Below are 21857 nucleotides of genomic sequence, written 5' to 3'. Positions count from 1 at the left end.
GTTTAAGATACGCAGCAAAGTCTTTCAGTCAAATGTAGCACAAGAGTAATGGAAAGAGGTCTCCATGGCAACCACTTCCTCCCATTTTCAATTCAGCAAGCAATAAATCCATTGAGGGTGTGTGGGTTCTCAAAAAAAAACAAAAAAATTGAAGCACGTTTTCCTACTTGTTACATCTCAACCCTTCGTCTTTCATAAACGGATTCCACTAAAGACGCAACATCTATGAAAGCAAGTCTGTTGATTTCAACTGAACAATACAGAAAATTCAAGCAATGTGATCTGCTGTTTAGAGCTCATCAGCCTTCAAACAAATGCATCTTTTTGAGGAAGATAAAAGACGATTTCTTAAAGGTAGGAAACCCTCCTACTGATGCAGAAACATTTGGTTGAATCCAATCAATCACATTTGTGGTGTTTTGATTGCTATTGCTCATTTTTGTATCGTACGCCTAGAAAAGATAAAAGACTGTTTTTTTGACAAATGAATTAGCTTCTTTTTCTCTGTGTACCAGCATTATAATCAGTCTTTCTGGACTGATTTATTAGATGTCTGGAGTTAATCCTGTCGTATGTAAATTGCGTGGCGGTTTCTGTCCTCGGCGGCGAATCCCGTGGATTTAGTGTTGAACGTGAAGGATGTTGTGTATTTCTGTGTCAGATGATAATGAATGGAAGGAAAATCGTAGTCGGAGGAGGGGAGCGTCAGCTCTCTGTGGAGGGGCGGAGAATTCGGAGCTGTTCATGCTGCGGGAATGGCAGCTTTATCTGTTTAAGTGCACTGAATGCTTTTTCAGCCTTTTGGTTTGATCCAGGGATGATTTTGAAGGATTATTGCATGTATTTGTATGCACAAAAACTTCAGTGCTTCTACCTAAGTCTCTTTTAACCTATTTTCTTACAAATGTGGGGCAGTAGAACACCTTTCTTCCGATTGGTATTGACAGAGGCAGGTTTTAAGCATGTGCATGCTTTTAACATATGCAGATGGCGGACTAATTGTTGTTTTCCTGCAAATCACATGTTGTTTGACAAACAGATGCATTTATGGAAGCTTTTAATCCTGCTGTGATTAATTAAGACAAAGCATATTATTTATTGTGTTCTGGTATTGCAAAACACAATGTCCCCAGCCTATATTTCATATATATCCCTAAAACTATCTTGTTATAAGAATAGTATGGAACAGACCTGAGAATAACTGTCCTATGAGTTTATATTCTTCTGGCATTACAGTCTTAAAAATAAAGGTTTCAAAAGAGTGTTTTTGCAGTGGTGCCATAGAAGAACCATTTTTGTTCCCTACAAAGAACCTTTTAGTGAACAGTTTATAAAAGAACCATTTTGAAAAACATTTAAACCTTTTTCGACTATAAAGAACCTTTTCTGCATTTAAAAGGTTCCATGGGTGTTCAAGGTTTTTCATGGAACCATTGATGCCAATAAAGAACCTTTATGTTTAAGAGTATAATGTAAAATTAAAGAAATAATTCACTGAAAAATCTATTACTTACCTTCATGTCTTTCCAAACCTGTGTGACTTTCTTTCTTCCACATATGAAGTTTAGCAGAATGTTCAGGCTGCCAAAGCTTTGTGAAGAAAAAGAGAGATTTAAAATGTTAGAAATTGATCATCTTTTCTTTCATTGCAACTTTTAAATGTCATTGGTATTCATGTTTCAGTCAAGGCATTTTTATTTGTTCAGCCCTTTTTTTAAAACTATCTATGCAGTTACTAGAGCTGGGTAAATACTGATTTATCGATTTTAATTTATTTTCATTTTTACGAAACAATATAGATTCTTAAATCACAAGATTTAGTCTAGCCTGTTTTCAGTTAATGAACGGAACATTATAGTGCACCTCCCATCCAATAAATTGTAATAAGCTTTGTGCTTTGTTACTTTTGAAATGAAACAAAGTCTCCAATTTCAAATTCTGTCCATTTTAATTACAATATTCAAACAATAAATGGCTTTTTGGCACTGTTTAATGTGGAGTGACAGATCGCTGTAGTGCCTTAGTTCAACAGAAGTGCTTCGTATTCATTCATTTTTTATTATGTGCTACAACTGAATTAAAGCGAAGGAGACATTAAAGGAGAAGTTCACTTCATAACAAAAATTTACAGATAATTTACTCACTCCCTTGTCATCCAAGATGTTCAAGTCTTTCTTTCTTCAGTCGTAAAGAAATTATGTTTTTTTTAAGGAAAACATTTCAGGATTTCTTTCCATATAGTGGACTTCTGTGGTGCTCTAAGTTTGAACTTCCAAAATGCAGTTTAAATGCAGCTTCAAAGGGCTCTAAATGATCCCAGTCAAGGAAAAAGGGTCTTATCGTTCTTAAAAAATTGACAAGTTATATACTTTTTAACCTTAAATGCTCATCTTGTCTAGCTATGAGTGTACTCTGTGTATTCTGGTTTAAGACAGTTAGGGTATGTCAGAAAACTCCTATATCATTTTCTCCTCCATCTTCAAAATTATCCATCACTGCAGAAGTACCAACCAAGTGTTTACAAAGTGAACGTGCAAAGAAGATCAAACGGCCTTCACAAAAGAAGGTAAAACAGCGATGTAGGTTGATAGAGATGGGAGTAAGAAAATGAGAAAATGAGATGAGAGATTTTGCTGTTTCTATTTCGACACCCTAACTGTCTTGAACCGGAATACACAGAGTACACATAAAGCTAGACAAGATGAGCATTTGTGGTTAAAAAGTATATCAATTGTATTTTTTTTTTTATAAAGATAAGATGTTTTGCTAGATAAGACTCTTCTTCCTAAGCTGTGATCGTTTAGAGCCATTTTGGAGCTGCATTTAAACTGTATTTTGGAAGTTCAAACTAATGGGCACCTTAGAAGTCTACTACATGGAGAGAAATCCTGTTTTACTCAAAAAACATAATCTCTTTATGACTGAAGAAAGAAAGACATGAACATCTTGGAAGACATGGGAGTGAGTAAATTATCAGTAAATTTTTGTTCTGTAAGTGAACTTCTCCTTTAATGTCTCCTCTGCGTTAATTCAGTTACAGCATGAAATAAACATGAATGAACATCCGAAAGAGTATATCTTACTAAAATCCGTATTCTGTCTCATGTAATTGTTCTATCATTGTTTTAACCACGCAAAAACTTCAGTATAACAGCTTGTAGATAATAGCAATATTTCCATCACCCTGTTTTTATTGACATTTTGAAGTATCGCATCAGAAACAAGTGATGTAAATCCCAAAATTTTACACTTGCTTGAGGTGGTTTTTGAATTGTGCAAAAAAGGGTAATGCAAATAATGGGAGACGGAAATGCATTTTGCTAATAAATTCCTGCCTCCCAGAACTGTCACAACTGCATTCCCAAATTTTCGGCTGGCAACGGCCTCCGAAACCAGTGACCACATTTATTGTGTTTTGTCTGCTCTCTCTGAGGCACAAGTAATTTATTTTAGCTATATACAAATTATTATATTCAGTGGCTTCTCCTACATTTTTTTTGTGATATTTAGTGCCATTTTATCCAGAAGTGATGATTTTGTTCTTTGTTCTCACTTATTTGCAAATGTTTTATGTGATATTCCAATTTTGTGCATAAGTTAAATTCACACTTTGGAAAAAAACCCAGCTAATGTCAAGTTTTGTCTCATTTATCGCAGAAAAACATATTTGATGACCATAAACTCAGTAGTCAGCCAGAAAAATGAACTCTAGAGAGGAGCATTTTGCCAAATATATGCACCATAAATGCACGTTTTTGTCATGAGATCAGGTACCAATCAACGAAGCTTATTATGCAGTCTTACTTAATTCTAATTAAGCAAGCATTTTGTGGTTAAATATTTTTTATGATGCTAAACTGTACAACTGACCTACCTAGTTTCATCTTTCCTATTACTCCACAGTCTTTTTCTTGTTATATGACAAAATAATTTACACTCAAATTAATATTTCATGTCCATTTATTAGTTTAGTAAGTAGCTGTGTAAGAAGAGGCATAATGTTCAGCGAGCTGGTTATTAACCTCCAAATAACCCTCTTCAGAGAGATACATGATAAACTTGTTGTGGTTTATTTTACGATAATGACCAGCTGACCGTACATTATCCCTTAAAACAAGTGGTAAGTCTTGTATACATAAACGCTCTTTTGTGTTGTGTTGCAGCTGACATCATCTCTACTGTGGAGTTCAACTCTACTGGAGAGCTCTTGGCCACGGGAGACAAGGGAGGAAGAGTTGTGGTTTTTCAAAGGGAGCAAGAGGTAAGATAAAACCATCAATTCTTTCATATGCATTCATTCCTGTAAACAAGAGCGCCACACAGCATGACAGCAGGTCAATAAACTCACTGCTTTTCTTACTGTGCGAGCAAAAACCACAGAGCCGCACCCTGTAACACAACTTCCTGTGGCCTTTAATATGGTTTCAGTTGACACACAATGGTAACACAGGTGAGGTCTCTATAAACCTCAGGTGCACATGCTCAGACGTGAAGCTTTTTTTCATGTGTTTGTTCATAAGCAGTTTTGTGGAAGCTTAGAAATTAGCTACACTGCTGGATAGTAACAATACTGTATTAACTAAACTGAAACAACTTAAAGGGATAGTTCAACAAAAATAGACAATTCTGTGGAACATAAAAAGTGGGGGTTTTTATACAGTGGAAGTCAGTAGTAACCAAAACTGCTTGGTTAAATGTTTCATCCAATAATATTTATTTAATAAGAAGAAACACAATTACTTTTTTTTTTATATAAATTCACCTCAGGGTGATAGCATCTTAAACAGAAACTTAAATGGAAAAATGTGCACATACACAACCAAACAAATACGAAAGCAGACCACACCTAATTGATTTAAAAACAGAGTAGTAATTAGGGGTTGATCGATTATCGGCCTGACCAATTATCTCCACCAATATTAAGCATTTTTATATTTAAAAATTTTATATTTAAAAATCGGTATCGGTTATTTTCAAAACCAATTTGCCGATAAAATAATTTAAAAGCGCTTAAAGAAAGTTTTTGTCAAAGCCCTTGTTATTCTTCATTTTGACATTAATTTTCATTTTTAGACTGGACACATATATTGGTTAAAAATATTGTTTTTTGTCAGAATTTTTAGACCAGACACATATATCAATTCCAAATATAGTTTTTGTCACAGTTTTTCTCAGAGCCCTTGTTATTCTTAATTTTAACATTCATTTTCATGTTTAGACCACACATATCGGTTCATAATATCGGTTATTGGTTTACTTGATCTGTAATAATCCGTATCGGTATCAATCGGTCATTTTCAACACAGATTTGCCAATAAAATAATTTTAAAGTATTTTAAGAAAGTTTTTTGTCAAAACCATTGTTATTCTTAATTTTGATATTCATTTTCATTTTCAGACCAAACACATATATCGGTTTAAACTCTAATTTTTTGTCAGAATTTTTAGTCCAGATTATTTTTAAACCAAACACATACATGAGTTCAAAATATCGTTTTTTTGTCAGAATTTTTAGACTATACAGATATATCAGTTCAAAAAATTGTTTTTTTGTCAAAGTTTTTGTCAGAACCCTTTGTAATTCTTAATTTTGACATTAATTTTCATTTTTAGACCAGACACATTTATCAGTTCAAAATATCGTTTAATGTCAGAATTTTTAGATCAGTTCAAAATATTGTTTTTGTCACAGTTTTTGTCAGAGCCCTTGTTATTCTTAATTTTGACATTCATTTTTAGATGAGACACATATATGAGTTCAAAATATTGTTTTTTTTGTCAGAATTTTTAGACCAGACATATATATCAGTTCAAAATACTGTTTTTTTTAGAGCTCTTGTTATTCTTAATTTGACATTAATTTTCATTTTTAGACCATACCATATATTGTTACAAAATATCGGTTATTGATCTACTTGATCTGTAATACTCAGTATCAACATCAGCCCTGAAAAACACACAGCGGTCAACCCCTAGTAGTAATAAACAGCATTTCAATTCATCCTAAATTAGTATGGTTACTGATGTAGTTATTTGAATGACATTTAGAAAACATTGCCAGTGACAGATGATCAGAGAGAATGTCCTGTACCAACCTGAAATATTCAGCTTTAAATAGTCTAAAATTTAGAGTCTCAAATCACTGAATCCTTTTTGAATCTGTTCATTTACAGAAACAGGGACCAGATTTACTAAAATAAACTGGACTTTCCAACATACTATATGAGAGAGAGCCATTTAGTAAAGCTGTGAGTAATACAATGTATTGGTGTTTGGTCACGCTGCACTGCTACACATTGGAAAAAGTAGCTTGTAATTGGAAAACTGTCAGTTCTAAACTACTGTAACATTACATATTTTGGGTAGTTACACCATTTATGCAGGATTTTCTGTTGAATTCAGTTTATTCTTCCTCTAAAATAGATGCTATGCTGTCAGCCAACGCTGCTACTTCACACAGATGGACTCTTACAGTCCTCTCTAGAGAGGGACTCCTTTCTGTTTACTTTAATTTAACTGCATGAGTGGTTTACACAATTATTGATTTTGATGGTTCTCAATGTGAAAACTTCCTTATTTCCATGCTGCCATTGATTGCGAATGCATTAACGTAATAGTCCAACTGTGACCAGGAAACCTGCAATTAGCTGTTAACAAGATCAGCAGCACATTGTGGGATATTCACAGGCACAAAGCTCTGTGGATTTCCATTGATCTCAATGCTCATTATTTACAAAGTTCTACACATTCTCCATCCCTTGCGTGTTCATTTATTATATATTTTTGAGTAATTTGATTATGCTTTCCATTACCACTTAGAATGTAGTTATTTTGCCACAGATTTCCCTCGACATATAGTTGCTACAGTTGAGGTCAAACATTTACATACACATTACATACACCTACCAAAATAAGAGGGATCATACAAAATGCATGTTATTTTTTATTTAGTACTGACCCGAATAAGATATTTTACATAAAAGACATGTACATATAGTCCACAAGAAAAAATAATAGTTGAATTTATAAAAATGACCCAGTTCAAAAGTTTACCTACATATGATTCTTTATACTGTGTTGTTACCTGAATGATCCACAGCTGTGTTTTTTCTGTTTGTTTTTGTTCAGTAATAGTTGTTCGTGAGTCTCTTGTTTGTCCTGAACAGTTAAACTGCCGGCTGTTCTTCAGAAAAATCCTTCAGGGACCACTAATTCTTTGGTTTTTCAGCATTTTTGTGTATTTGAACTCTTTCCAACAATGATTGTGTGATTTTTAAGATCCATCTTTTCACACTGAGGACAACTGAGAGACTTATATGCAGCTATAACAGAGGGTTCAAACACTCACTGATGCTCCAGAAAGGAAAACAATGCATTAAGTGCCTGGGGGTGAAAACTTTTGAACATAATAAAGATGTATTTTTTTTGCCTAAATGTCATATGTTTTCATTTAGTTCTGCCCTTCAGAAGCTACAAAAGATACTTATGTTTCCCAGAAGACAAAATAAGGTAAATTTACCCTGATAGCATCAGTGAGCATTTTAACCTTCTGTAATAGTTGTCAGTTGTCCTAAGTGTGAAAAGATGAATCTCAAAATCATACAGTCATTGTTGGAAAGGTTTCAATTACACAAAAATGCTGAAAAACCAAAGAATTTATGTGACCTTAAGGATTTTACTGAAGAACAGCGGGCAGTTTAACTTTTGAGGACAAACAAGGGACTACGAACAACTATCACTAAACAAAAAAAAAAAAAAAACAGTTGTGGATCATTCAGGCATCAACACAGTATTAAGAATCAAGTTTATGTAAATATATGAACGGGGTAATTTTTATAAACGTAGCTATTATTTTCTCTTGTGGACTATATGTAAATGTCTTTTATGTGAATATCTTATTCAAGTCAGTACTAAATAAAAAATAGCATGCAGTTTGTATATTCCCTCTTCTTTTGATAAAATAATTAACATTTCGCAGATTCTGCAAGGTGTATGTACACTTTTGACCTCAACTGTATGTACAAGCATAACACAACATATGCTAGTAATGAGCTACACAGCTGAACTTAGAGGATGGCATTTCTCTCCTTTTTCCCATAGAGCAAGAACCAGCCTCACAGACGTGGGGAGTATAATGTTTACAGCACGTTTCAGAGTCACGAGCCAGAGTTTGACTACCTGAAGAGTTTAGAGATCGAGGAGAAGATAAATAAGATACGCTGGCTGCCTCAGCAGAATGCTGCCTACTTCCTGCTCTCCACCAATGGTGAGTCCACATTTGAGATCTCAATGCAGTTGGAGGAAAAATTTACCCATAAAAGAACATTCTGTCATCATGTACTCATCTTCACATTGCTCCAAATGTGTGACTGACTTTCTTCTGTCGAACACAAAAGGTCCAAGCAAAATCAGACTGCATTAGACCGCAAACTCTTAATGTGAGCTATTATGTATATGTGATAGCTGCTGTCATTTCAACAAAAGATTGTTGGAACAGTAAGGGAACAGTCAAGTCTTCCAATGACATCATACATCTCCCCACGTTCAGATGGTATGGCTACGGTTTACATTCTCTGTCGGTGCTGGATCTTTTCCAGCCGTGTGCCAGATTGTGTCCCACAGACTGCAAAATTTCCCACTGCCCACCTTATTTTCTTCTTTCTCTCAATTTTTCTTTTCATCATGCTTTGCCTGCTTCCAAATGGTATAATGAAGCTGCACTGTGTGTAATGGTCTATTTTCAGATAAAACTGTGAAACTGTGGAAGATCAGTGAGAGGGATAAGAGACCGGAGGGATATAACCTGAAGGACGAAGATGGAAGAATCAGAGACCCGGCCACCATCACCTCATTACGGGTTAGCTCGCTTGTCTTATCACCACCTGCAAATACACAATAAAGACAAGTAAATTACATCTGTTCACTAGATATGTCAGAAGCATTTCAGATATTCTGACATATCTAGTAAACAAAGAAAATAAAAAAATACATATTTTGCATAAATAACATGAAGCCTGTTTCTAAGAGCATTAATAACATTTGCTTTGTGACATTATTTTTATGACAATTAATTACCATAATTTTCATTATCATTAAATTCTCATTAGGGCAGTATAATGTTTTTATTTAATTCAGCACAAATTAAGCTTTGACAAAAAATACTACAATGAATATTTTATTAATGTATTTATTTTGCATTACAATAACAATTAAAATGTCCTTAATTGTCATGAAAATTGCCACACAATACAAGAAAATATGAATAGTCTTTAAAACATGCTTCATTTTCTTTAAGCATAATCTAATTTACCTTCCAAGGTTTTGTGAGAATCATTCCTACAACCCATGTGTATGTTTTGAGTGGTTTAGCTGACAGTAATGCATGCTGAAATATGTAGTTTGCTCTGTTTTTTGGAGAAGCTGAAATGGCAGACAGTTGAACAGTTAGATCTCATCCTCCACTGAAGTACATCTATTTCAATATCATACCTGGAAGTCAGAGGTTTATTATAAATCTGCTGGTGCGTGTTCTCATTAATGCTTTGAGAAGTAGCTGCTGTTCGCCTCACATTCTCACATGAAAATCTCATTCTCTGTGTCAGTGTTCAGCACCGATGCTGACAAATGATGAGCTGTCAGCGACCAAAAGGCATTCATTCATAATCAAACAGCAAGGACAAAGACAGACGATAATGTGCAGTGAAGGGGCTCGCAATCATTCCTCCCTCTGCTCTCCTTCTCACTCGTTCTCCACTCATCCCTCCAAATTGAATACAGATACAAAAGAGGGCGCGACTCCGAGTACCCATTAATGTTTGGTGTGGTGTCTGTTTTCTGCTCCACGGCCTAATGGATTAAAGCACTCCACTCCTCCACCATTGTCTGTCCGGGCAGAAGATTAGCCTGACACCGGGGTGATGGCACAGAGCGGGCGGCAATCCCATTTGGACCGTGAAATGTATGTGCGGTGGAGATGCGGAGACGAGTTTATCGTGGAGCTCCGGTAGTGATGGAGGAGGGGAGGGATGAGACACACGTCATGTGTTCTGGCAGTCTCTAGTGCCAGCGCTGTGATCTTACTCTTGTCTCAGTATGCAATTTTACCCCTAAGGTTTGCTATGGTCTAGTTTCTGAAGTCCATGAGCTGACGTGATACAAGATGTGACCGGCGTGCCATTTAAAGTCAGCGGATACCTGACCTTTTATAACAATACAGCAAATCAAAAAGGTGTCCTGTGATATTTAACCTACTAATGCTGTCTGTGCCGTAAAAACTGAAAGCAAGGTGTTGGCCAATCCCCCATCCCCCTGCCCATCTCAGTGGTAGATAATAAATGCATTTTCTTATCTATTCCATGGTCTTTCGCTCCCTCCTTTCCTCCTGCGTGATCTGTTTGCTCTTTGAACTAATGTGGGACTGCTGAATTTGGCACAGGAGGTTATTTCCCCTCAAGAGACATTAAAAACAGAGGGACATCCTCAGATTCCATAGTTATTTTATATGTAAAAAGGAGAGATTCCTGTAGCCATATTTCTAAATACACTCTTAAAAATAAAGTTTCTTTATTGGCATTGATGGTTCCATGAAGAACGTTTAACATTAATGGAAACTTCGCACTAAGAAAAAAAATATAATTTTAAGAATTGTTCACTGAAAGGTTCTTAGGGAACCCATTGTTCTTCTATGGAATCACAGTGAAAACTTCCTTTTGGAAGCTTTATTCGTAAATTGTTAGTTCTGTTTTACTGACAGTTAATGCTGTTTTATAGCAATAACTCCTAAACTATTAGTTGCATGTTCAAATGCCTTATATTGTTGGAATCCTTGGCCCATGATGGTCAAAACACCACATTTTCGCTTAACGCTTCATTTCGGGTATTTTCAATTTTTTTTAAAAACCTACTTTTGCAAACTAGTCCTAGGTTTTTCACCAAATCAGAATCAAAACCAGTGCAGTAAGATTCTCTGTGACAGTGAATATCAATAATTATTAAAAAAGGTTTCGACTCACCGTTGTGACGGGAATGCAAAAATGTTCGAAAGGGGTGGAGCAGCTTTTACTAACACCCACATTGAACAGAAATAGATATTTTTGCCAAACTCAGAACAACTCAGAGCTCAATCTGAGGTCACAGTAAAAAAAACATGGAGGTTGGCCACTTGGTGGCACTATAACAACATAAAAAGGCTATAACTACGCACACGTTAGACCAATCAGCTTGAAAATTGGTATGCCGTGTAGGGCTGACAACGATTAGTCGACATTATTGACAACATCAACAATAAAAAGCAATGTGGATGTTTGCACGATTAATCGACGATTAGTTAATTAATCGTTCTAAAAATCGTTAGATTAATCGATTATTAAAATAATCGTTTGTTGCAGCTCTAATGCCATTTCTATGTCCAATGTACCAAGTGTCTATGAGGACATTTATGTATCTCAAAAAACATGAAAAAAATTACTTTTAAGCATCTATTAGACAAGGTTAATGAAAACTTAGTGGCCCTAGAGGTCTGTAAGACTTTTAAAAGAAATCAGGCACTAGGCGGTGCTAACGTAAATGTAAAATGTAAAATGTAATGTAAAAAACTACTTTTATGAACTAGTCCTAGGTTTTTTACTCAACCTCAACATAAGCACTGCAGCAAGATTCTCTGGCCTCTCTACATTAATACCCTCTGGGTAGCTATAACAGGAACGTTTAGAAAAGAGGGGTGGCCAAATATACCCAAAAGCCTATAAATCCTAAACAAAAACTCAAAACTTCACGAAACGTGACAAATGATTCTGAACAAGTATGCAAAGTTTTATGCAAATTCAACCATAGGTGTTAAAGTGCTAAAAATAAGTGTTAAAATGAATCATATTTCTATGGTAAATAATCTAGATTTGCCAAAATTATTTTTTAAATCACTGATTTAGGTGGTTACAGGCTTGCTAAATAATACTTTTTTTTCATATGTGCTTAAATGCCTTAAAGAGCTTGAACCCTGTTAATCGCTGCTTGCAGCTATATTTTAAAGTCTTAATTATTAATATGATTAATATTATGATAGTAAAAACAATCTAATGTAATTCAATTGCTCAAAACACATATAACCAAGACAAAAATAAATTAATATTTCTTTTTTCACTAACAATAACTATTGAACTACATACAGTTCTTGAAACTTCTGGAATCACAAATGAATAGTGTTAAAAATATACAAAGTGTTATTACTCAGAATACTACAGAATCCTGCTCATAGATTTACTTCAAACTAGGTGCCTCCTCTTTCAAACTATTGATGGCAACATGGCTAATCCATTGACTAGTTTTTCTTAAAAGACATATATTGTACCCCTATGAAAATATCAGATGCTTATGAAAGCATCAGATGGTCAGTGAATAAACTGTGGGTGGTCCATGGGTGTGCCATCTTATGCTGAGACTAATAAATGGACGACATATAAATCTGTCAGCATGATAAACAAACAGCACATGAAATGCTAATGTGTGCACTTGGGCGTGCACAACTAAACCAAAACAACCTGATATACATATTCCTCTTTAAAAGCTCACTGCAGTCATCCTCTGCATCCGAAAGCAGCTGATACATTACAATAGTGGTTTAAAAGCCTAAAAGGGTAATTTTACAGCTAAGGACTGATTTAAATGCCTCTCACATAAGGCAGAGGTGCTTCTGTGATGTGGTAATGAGTGATTCTCTTTTTGGAGGCATGCGCTGCCTCTAAACATCAGCGTCAGTTAAACAGGCCTCATCTGCATACTGCAATTAAGACCTGCGGGTGGGGCATTGGTGCTGTTCTGGGCATCAGCTCACAGCAGGACGTTTAGTTCAGTGGACTTTTATAAAATGTGTCCCGCTGGATGGTCCCAGCCCACAAAATGCCAAATGCATGTTGAGCGCCATCATAATGGTCATTAGCCCCAATTAGATGTGAGGTGCCAAATATAGAACTCTAAAAAAAGGTTAATCGTGCATTTTTAATCAGTTCTACCAATTATTAAAGACCCCATGATATGGTTTGAGGAGCTAGTTTTTTCTCCCTGTGTTTCTCCCTGCTGCTTAATTCAGCATTCTTTAAATAGAGTTATGGTTTGTTATGTATGTCCCAGTTTTTGCTGATGAATGACAAGAGGGTCCCTAGTGGTGATATGACCAACAATCTTTGGATAAAGGATGACTGTGTTGTGGTTGTTGCAATTGTTGCAGCACATTCTGAACTTTTTATGTCTCGTCTTCTCTCAGGTGCCAGTACTGCGGCCCATGGACCTCATGGTTGACGCCACACCTAGGAGAGTGTTTTCCAATGCGCACACATACCACATCAACTCCATCTCTGTCAACAGCGACTATGAGACCTTCATGTCCACCGATGACTTGAGGATCAACCTTTGGAACCTGGAGATCACAAACAGAAGCTTCAGTATCCTTTAAATCTGACAAAAAATGTTTTGGAAAAGAAAGTTTACCTTCAGTACTGGGCCCAACAGAATTGACCCTTTGCAGTAAGTTTGATTGGCAGGTGATCTGACCAATTGTAGTGCCGAATCTGACATTTTTGTCTGAAAATACAAACCAGACATTAGATTATATTAACGTTGATGGACTTGAACTTGAAATGGTGTTTTGAGTCTTTCCATGGTTGAAACAAAACACCTTCTGATGTTCATTCATGTTTATTTCATGCTATAACTAGTAAAGAGGAAAAGATGATTGATTAACATGCCACTTGAAATGAGACACATTAAAAAGCCACAAAACTGTATTTATTGTTTGAATTTCTTAAAAAATGGCCAAATTTGAAAGCGGAGACTTTGTTTCATACCTAAGTAACGTGCTCTGTCTTGTCTGTCGGAGCCTTGTCAAATTTCTCTTTGCTCCGTGATGTGTTTTTTTACTGTGTGAGAACATGATGTGTGGCTTAAGAGCTTCATGTTTCTACTACAATTAAACCTACAAGGTGATGCGTTTTCCTGAGCTGCTTTTTCAGACATTGTAGACATTAAGCCAGCAAACATGGAGGAGCTGACGGAGGTGATAACGGCAGCAGAGTTTCATCCTCACCAGTGCAACACCTTCGTCTACAGTAGCAGTAAAGGCTCTATACGGCTGTGTGACATGAGGGCGTCAGCGCTTTGTGACAACCACTCAAAATGTAAGTCAGTGTAACCCTAGTAGAGAAAAAAAGACATACATGAGCCAACATTACACTATCGTTCAAAAGTTTTGCGGTCATATTTATCAAAGAAACTTAAAAAATAATGAACAGCAATATCAGGTGTTTTCTTGAACACTAGATCAGCATATTAGAAAGAAATTCAACAGAAAGAAACTAACGGTGTGTTCACACGGGGCGTCAGCGTCAATGCTTGACGGAAGGCGTGGCTGAAGTTTGGCACTGACGCCATGGTCATAGCAGCGTCAGCCAATGAAATTAGACCGTTTGCTGCTCTTGAACAGGACGAACGTGATTGGCTGTCGCCTGGCTACTATATTTGCATAGAGCGATCCTGATTGGCTGACGCTTCCGTCGGCGGCGCTTCACTGGCGTTGCTCTCGGCAGAAGTTGAAAAATTCTCAACTTCTGCCGCAAGCAACGCAAGTGAAGCGCCGCCGACGGATCCACAATTCTTTTCGGCAACGCTTGACGTCACCCATTCAAAGTCAACGGGAAGCGTTGACGCTGACGCCCCGTGTGAACACACTGTAAGGCTTATAGCTTAGAAAAGTACAGTATTGTGCAAATGTTTAAGGCCACTAGTATTTTCACCTACAAAAAAATGGTTTTAAGTCAGTTATTGCTATCTTTTGCTGTAGTGTGTCAGTAGGAAATATTCCTTTTCCATTTACATTTACATTTACCATTAACTGTAATAATCCAGTAAGATTTTGGTTTGCACAAGGAATCTGACAACAGCCAGTGCTCCAAACAGAGATCTGATCTCATCATCATCCAGTCTGTCTGAAATGACATGAAGAAACAGAACAAACTGAGACAGACTAAATCCAGAAGAACTGTGGCAATGTCTCCAAGATGCTTCAAGAAACCTACCTCCAAAGCTACCTGAAAAACTATGCGCAAATGTAGGGCAGAAGCTCCTTTAAAAAAAAGAATGGTCACTTTAAATGTTGATTTAATTTAGTTAAGAGAAGTTAACTGATAAAGAAAATCTATTTATGACATTCTTTTTGACAGCATTGTCATTTGACATCATTTTTACACAAGTGAATAAAACTTTTACCAGTACTGTAGCTTTGCCGGTAGGTTTCTTGAAGCATCTTGGAGACATTGCCACAGTTCTTCCGGATTTAGTCTGTCTCAGTTTGTTCTGTTTCTTCATGTCATTCCAGACAGACTGGATGATGATGATGATGAGATCAGATCTCTGTGTGGAGCACTGGCTGTTGTCAGACTCTATGTGCAAACAAAAATCTTACTGGATTATTACATTTAATGGCAAAACGAATGTTTGGGAATTTAAACTGATATTTCCTACTGACACACTATAGTAAAAGATAGAAATAACGGACTTAAACCCTTTTTTTAGCTGGTGAAAATACTAGTGGCTTTAAACTTTTGCACAGTACTGTATAGCACAGCATTTGCTTACCAAACTGTAGGATTTGAGGTATTATTCATGTCTCTAGTTCATGGTTTGTTAGGATTAGACATACAACTATTTGAAACCTTTAAAGTTGTCCAAAAATAAGTTCTTAGCAATGCATATTACGGCATATTACAGTGTATTTTTGGCTATTGCTACAAATATACCCGTGCTACTTAAGACTGGTTTTGTGGTCCAGGGTCACAAATAGTGCAGGATGAGTTATTATGCATCATCGTAGGGATTTGAACAAAGCCCCAATAGGTAATAGTGATGCTTGCCTTAGCAAACACCAATAATAATCTTTATAGTCGTTAACATATTGTACACCTTTTTAAATGGGTCCTTACTGCATTATTGTAACATTACAAATGCAAGGGCTAGTACAGCTTCAGAAACACCATTGTCTCTAGAGAGCAAAGCCACTACATACGCCATGACAGGGATTAGCCTCTCTTCCACCTAGGGCGAGGGCTTTGGAGGTGAGGATTATGCAAATTTTTTATATGATTGCGTCTCCTTGAGCTTAACTGGCTAATTTCATTTGGGGATTGGACACAATGCAGACTGATGAACCTGTACTGGTGCTACAGTGGCATCCCTTTTGGCTGCACATGGCTGAATTGATAACCACAAATTGACACATTTCCATTTCCAGTTTAGTGTGGGAGTCCTGGATGTGCATTTGATGATCAGATTGAATGCATTGACATTTAAGCTTGGCATAAAAATCAATGCTCAAGGGCAGATAGCTGTGCCTATAGTTTTCACACCGCTGAAAGAATTTGGTCATTTCCTTGGTTTTATCGACGTGCTCACTGGTCCATGTGTTCACATCCTGTTGAATAGATATTTACATACTGCCGCTGAATTTTAAAAGGCCAGATTTGCTGGAGGGGGTAACAACTGTGAGGGCTTCGGTTTTAGCCGCCTTGGTTTATATCTCCAGCACCATACTGACCTAAATTATACACACATCTGTCAATTTTTTCCTTGGTACATGATCTCACAGCAGGCGGATGTGCCAGTCTGCCTCAGGAAAGACCTCCTCAGTATCTTCTATATTGCGTAGTGTGTGCATGTGTGTGTTGCTCCTTCCATCCACACTAATAAATCTTCTAGGCGTCCCAGAGAATATTCTTAAAAATCAATCTGCGGTGTCAGGCGGGGGAGGCTAACCAAGCCCAGCAGGGCTCAGAGCAGCAGCGGAGGCCCATAGCCCTACACATCACTCCCCAGAGGACTCATTAGCCCCCTCTGAATGACACCCAGCAAGACTGCAGGTGGACAGGCTCACAATGTGACACGGCACACTCATGACAAACACCTGCAGTCCACCAGTGCCCAAATATCCCTGCAAGCATTGATCTGTTTCCTCCCCCTCTGTCTGTGTTTTTTTATCCGCCTGCAGATAAATCACAGGATAATCCACAACTGAGTCAACAAAACAGTGAGGGGATAATCGATAGTGGATGATAAATATCTGTTTCTCTATTCTGACAGGTGTATTATTTCCCTGGCGAGCCAGGCAGATTTATGACGTGTTGGGAAGCAAACAGTGAAAGTGATTTAGAAAAACTTTCTTTGGAAAGTTGGTTTGTTTTTAAGGCCAACATGAAATGGCACTCTCAATCTGTGATGTATTTTGAAGTGCCCTTCCAAAAGTTTGGGATCAAAATTAATGTTTTTTTTAAAAAAGTACTTTCTACTTATCAAGGCTGATTACAAATACAGAAAAAACTGTAATATTGTGAAATATCATTGCAATTTAAAATAGTGGTTTTCTATTTTATTATACTTTAAAATATAATTTATTCATGTGATAAAAAGCTGAATTTTCAGCACTATTCCTCCAGTCTTCAGTGTCACATGATCCTTCAGAAATCTAATATGCTGATTTATTATCAATGTTGGAAACATTTGTGCTGCTTAATTAAATTTTTTTTTGAATGTGTGATACTTTTTTCAGGATGTTTCTTTGATGTCAAAAAGAACAGCATTTATTTGAAATAGAAATCTTTTGTAACAATATACAACACCGTTTAAAGTTTGGGGTAGTACATTTGGGCAGCACTTTTTTTTCTTTCTTTCTTTGAAAGAAATTAATACTTTTATTCAGCAAGGATGTGTTAAAAAGTGATAGTAAAGACTTGCGTTGTTAGAAAAGATTTCTGTAATAAATCAGCATATTAAAATGATTTTTAAAGGATGATGTGACACTGAATGCCGGAGTAATGATGCTAAAAAATTAAATAAATAAAAAAAACTGTTATTTTAAATAATAATATTTCATAGTATTACTTCTTTTTTCTGTATTGCAACTTTGAAGGGACTTCTTTAAAAAACATTAACAGTCTTAAGGCAGTGCACTTCTAAAGGAGATGGGATATTCAATGAAGACGGGACATGTTTTATTCTAATTTTAACATTTCTATATTTGATTTCTCATTCTCTTCTAGTTTTCGAGGAGCCAGAAGACCCAAGCAATCGCTCATTTTTCTCTGAAATCATCTCATCCATCTCTGACGTTAAGTTCAGCCACAGTGGGCGATACCTGATGACACGTGACTACCTGACAGTGAAGGTCTGGGATCTCAATATGGAAAGCAAACCACTGGAAACCTATCAGGTACATGAAACATGAAATGCATTAAACATTATATGTCGTGAATGAACTGCAGGGGGGTTTGAGTTTAATGAAAACCTAATAATAAATTAAATCATAAAAAAAGTTACATTAAAATAAACATTTCAAAATCAATCAATCAAAAAAAAAACAAATGAAATATTTTTAATATGTTTTCTATAACCAATGTCAGAAAACCAATGAACATGCAAATGTGATACTTAATTATTCAAATATTTATTTTAAAATCTCAGGGGTACTTTAAGTATATAAATTAGGCGAAAGAGAATCAGATGACAAAAAGTTTGTAAATCAGTGGTCAAATGCTGCGTCACGACCTGACTAATGACTGATCTTTGTGTGAATGTCCACAAAACTGGAGGACTTTCTGAATGTATATAAGCAGTAGGCTATTTTAGAAAGGAAGATGTAAAAGATGATAAAGAGGAATTAGGGAGAATCACAAAAATTAGAACTAATGTATTGCTATCGTGTAAATAATATGTAACTATGTAATCAATAAAAAGTAACTGTAGTCTGATTATGAGTATTTTAAAATGTAATTCAGTCGAATTACAATTACTTAATTTTTGATTACTACCCAGCTCTGACTGAAGACTAATGCTTAATTTAAAGGGCTCCATTAAATTATATTTGGCTTTTTTGGCTTTTAATCCATGTCTGTTAGCTTCAACGCTATGCTGGCACACTCCTAAAAGAAGATTTGAGGAATCAGACCAAAAATATTACATTATACAAATGTTCCCCAATAAAATGCTCTATATAATGAGAACATTCAATCCCCTGAATTAAAAATACCACTTACCTCAATCATGATTTGCAGATATCGTTGGTTTCTCAAACAGTCATACTTTACTTCATAAGACTGTTAGGCACATATCAGTTTCAAATCATTTTCCACCAATGTTCTAGAAAATACAACAACACAGGAAATGCTCATTAAATTATATGTTGGGGTATTTAAAAGTCACACACTGTCTAAAAAGAGATTTATTTTCAGTGTTTACTAGGAGTGTGTTCACACTTGTCATGTTTGGTTCAATCAAAACAAACTCTGGTGCAATTGCTCTGTTAGTGCGGTTCATTTGAGTAAGTGTGAATGCTGCCATTCGAACCCTGGTGCGCACCAAACAAGCAGACCGAGACCGCTAAAAAGATGGGTCTCCGTCCACTTCCAAACTCTGGTATGAAACATGGACCAAATACTTCTAAACAAACCAAAAACAGGAAGTAATGACAAGATGCGACGCTATGCGACGTGATTTCACGAAGGAAACAAGAGGTGTAAAATGAGCAGGGGGAAAACGTGGAGCAACAAGGAGGTAAAGTGCCTTTTATGAACTCTTTGTGAGTTCGCAGGTGGTAAAAATAAAATGATTGTGCTTAGTCCAGTATACGGCATTAGGTGTTTTCGACTTAAAACAGCGCTGAGCAGATAGATCAGTGAATGGTTACTTTGATGTCATACACCGGCAGTGCCGCTTTAAGTCCATTTTTTGTGAGTTCCGTCACGAAATATACGTCATTCAACCAGACCAATCAGGTTGTGAATGTATCACTATGCCTTTAGGTTCGGTATCTTTAGGTTCACTGTCAAAAATGCCAGTGTAAAACGAATCAGGACCAAATGCATCATTTTCCGTTTTGGTCCGAACCAAATGAACCAAACGAACAGAACTACAAGTGTGAACACACCCTGAATTAACAATTAATTAACAATCGTCACTGTTTCATCCACCAGGTACACGATTATCTAAGAAGTAAGCTGTGCTCGCTGTATGAGAATGACTGCATCTTCGACAAATTTGAATGTGTTTGGAATGGTTCAGACAGGTCAGTGTATTAATTTATTGTAATAAACATACTGGGTCAAATTGTGAATGATAAATAAATACAATAATGATCTAAAAATGAATATTGTTGATGTTTCGCTTTCTAGTGTGATCATGACTGGTTCTTACAACAACTTCTTCCGAATGTTTGACCGTAATACGAAGCGGGACGTGACACTGGAGGCGTCCCGGGAGAACAGCAAGCCTCGGGCGATCCTGAAACCGCGTAAGGTGTGTGTGGGCGGCAAGCGTCGCAAAGATGAAATCAGTGTGGACAGCCTGGACTTTAGCAAGAAAATTCTCCACACCGCCTGGCATCCTTCCGAGAACATCATCGCTGTGGCAGCCACCAATAACCTTTACATATTCCAGGATAAGGTCAACTAGCACAACTGTACCACCTCCACACGTAGCTGAAAAGAGAGAGAAAGAGGAACAAAATGCTGCAGCTCAGCAGGATATTGCAAGGTGTCATTTGTGATGAGAAACAGGAAGTTGCCTATGATGTAGGGAGAAGTGTGGACAGATAACGCTGGCCATGTGCAGGGATGCTGCCAGACTTTCAGCATCCTGCCCCGCACAATCATTCTTCCTCTATTAAGTATCTGCATTTCCTCTTCCGTAAACTTGGTTATTTATCGTATTTATTCATTTCTCTGCTGGAAGGAAATGCCTGACTCTTTAAATCTGGACAAATGTGCATTTTCACTGCAATGATATGAAGAAACAGTGAAAAAGACAGGCCTTCGCTGACATCCTGGCATCGGAAACAAAGGGGTGCCTTTACAAAAACAATGGATTTTCATTCCCTTTGAAACACAATGCCCTCCAACTTCCTCTGAAATGTCTGACTGATCCGTAATAGACTAAGAATGTGATCTGCACTGATTGTAGTGTCGAAACAAACAATCTGTGAACGGAATCACAGTCTCTTGCGACCTGATTATTCCTCTTGAAAGGAGCTCTAAAGTAAAAGTCAATCCCATTGGTTCTGTTTTGTCATTTCATGTTGTCCTCTTATTTTGATGTAACCATTAATAAGCTGTGGTGCCTTCTTTTCGTATGTGGGTACTTGGGGGGCAGACGGGGTGGAGGGTGGGAGGGTTTTCGGACGGGTGGTATTTGGGTTGTGAAGTGTGAATGTTTTTACAAGCAATGTGAAAAATAGCTTTGTGTAAGAAGGGAAAAGAATTGCAGCGACATGGATTTTCAGTACACGGAATTGAAGTACTTGAATTTTGAATTATAGTCTCCACTTTATCTCAGTATGCTCATAACTTTACAGTATACCCCGTTTTTTTTTTTTTATTCTTCAGTGCCGTGCTGGGTGAAAAAAGTATTATTGCATGCAACATGTCATCTATAATGAGCCAATGAAGAAAATACCTGTTCCGTACCAATCGAATGAACCTGTAACAATCAGATGTCATCTTTTTCCATCGTTTCCGCTGCATTTGTCCGAGACTGTTAAAACGTCATCGTTCAGTTACGTCACTCTGGCCTGAGGATGACAGGAAAACCGGTATCATGATGTAGCCTATACATGACGTGAAGGTTAAATGATATCAGGGAATTTTATTATGTACAAATGAACCAGTAATGTTCTCTTCTGAAGAAAAAAAAACACTTCAGATGTAAACTTCTTAATGAAACAAAGTTTTATAGCTCAGAATGTATCTACATGCAATTATTTGCCATGCAGTCTTTATGCTTAATGGAATTCGTTGAAAATAAAAAGAAATGAGAAGTTGAAATAAAAA

At 36.6% G+C, this 21857-nt stretch overlaps 1 protein-coding gene across 2 annotated transcripts in view; it reads left to right on the top strand.

Annotated features, from left to right (window-relative positions):
* Positions 1-21857, top strand: part of ppp2r2ba (protein phosphatase 2, regulatory subunit B, beta a) — an 82258-nt gene extending 60401 nt beyond the window's left edge. For both annotated transcript variants that reach the window (XM_073820366.1, XM_073820367.1), the window contains exons 2-9: positions 4164-4261; positions 8101-8266; positions 8745-8857; positions 13259-13436; positions 14004-14168; positions 18078-18247; positions 20007-20098; positions 20205-21857. In XM_073820366.1, coding sequence (XP_073676467.1) covers positions 4164-4261; positions 8101-8266; positions 8745-8857; positions 13259-13436; positions 14004-14168; positions 18078-18247; positions 20007-20098; positions 20205-20484 — 1262 coding nt within the window. In that variant the 3' untranslated portion in view covers positions 20485-21857. The remainder of the gene's footprint in view (positions 1-4163; positions 4262-8100; positions 8267-8744; positions 8858-13258; positions 13437-14003; positions 14169-18077; positions 18248-20006; positions 20099-20204) is intronic.

The sequence above is a fragment of the Garra rufa genome, chromosome 16, assembly GCF_049309525.1.
Source record: "Garra rufa chromosome 16, GarRuf1.0, whole genome shotgun sequence".
NCBI lineage: Eukaryota > Metazoa > Chordata > Actinopteri > Cypriniformes > Cyprinidae > Garra > Garra rufa.
The sequence above is the reverse complement of the archived record's forward strand: the minus strand, read 5'-3'. Positions and strand labels throughout refer to the sequence as shown.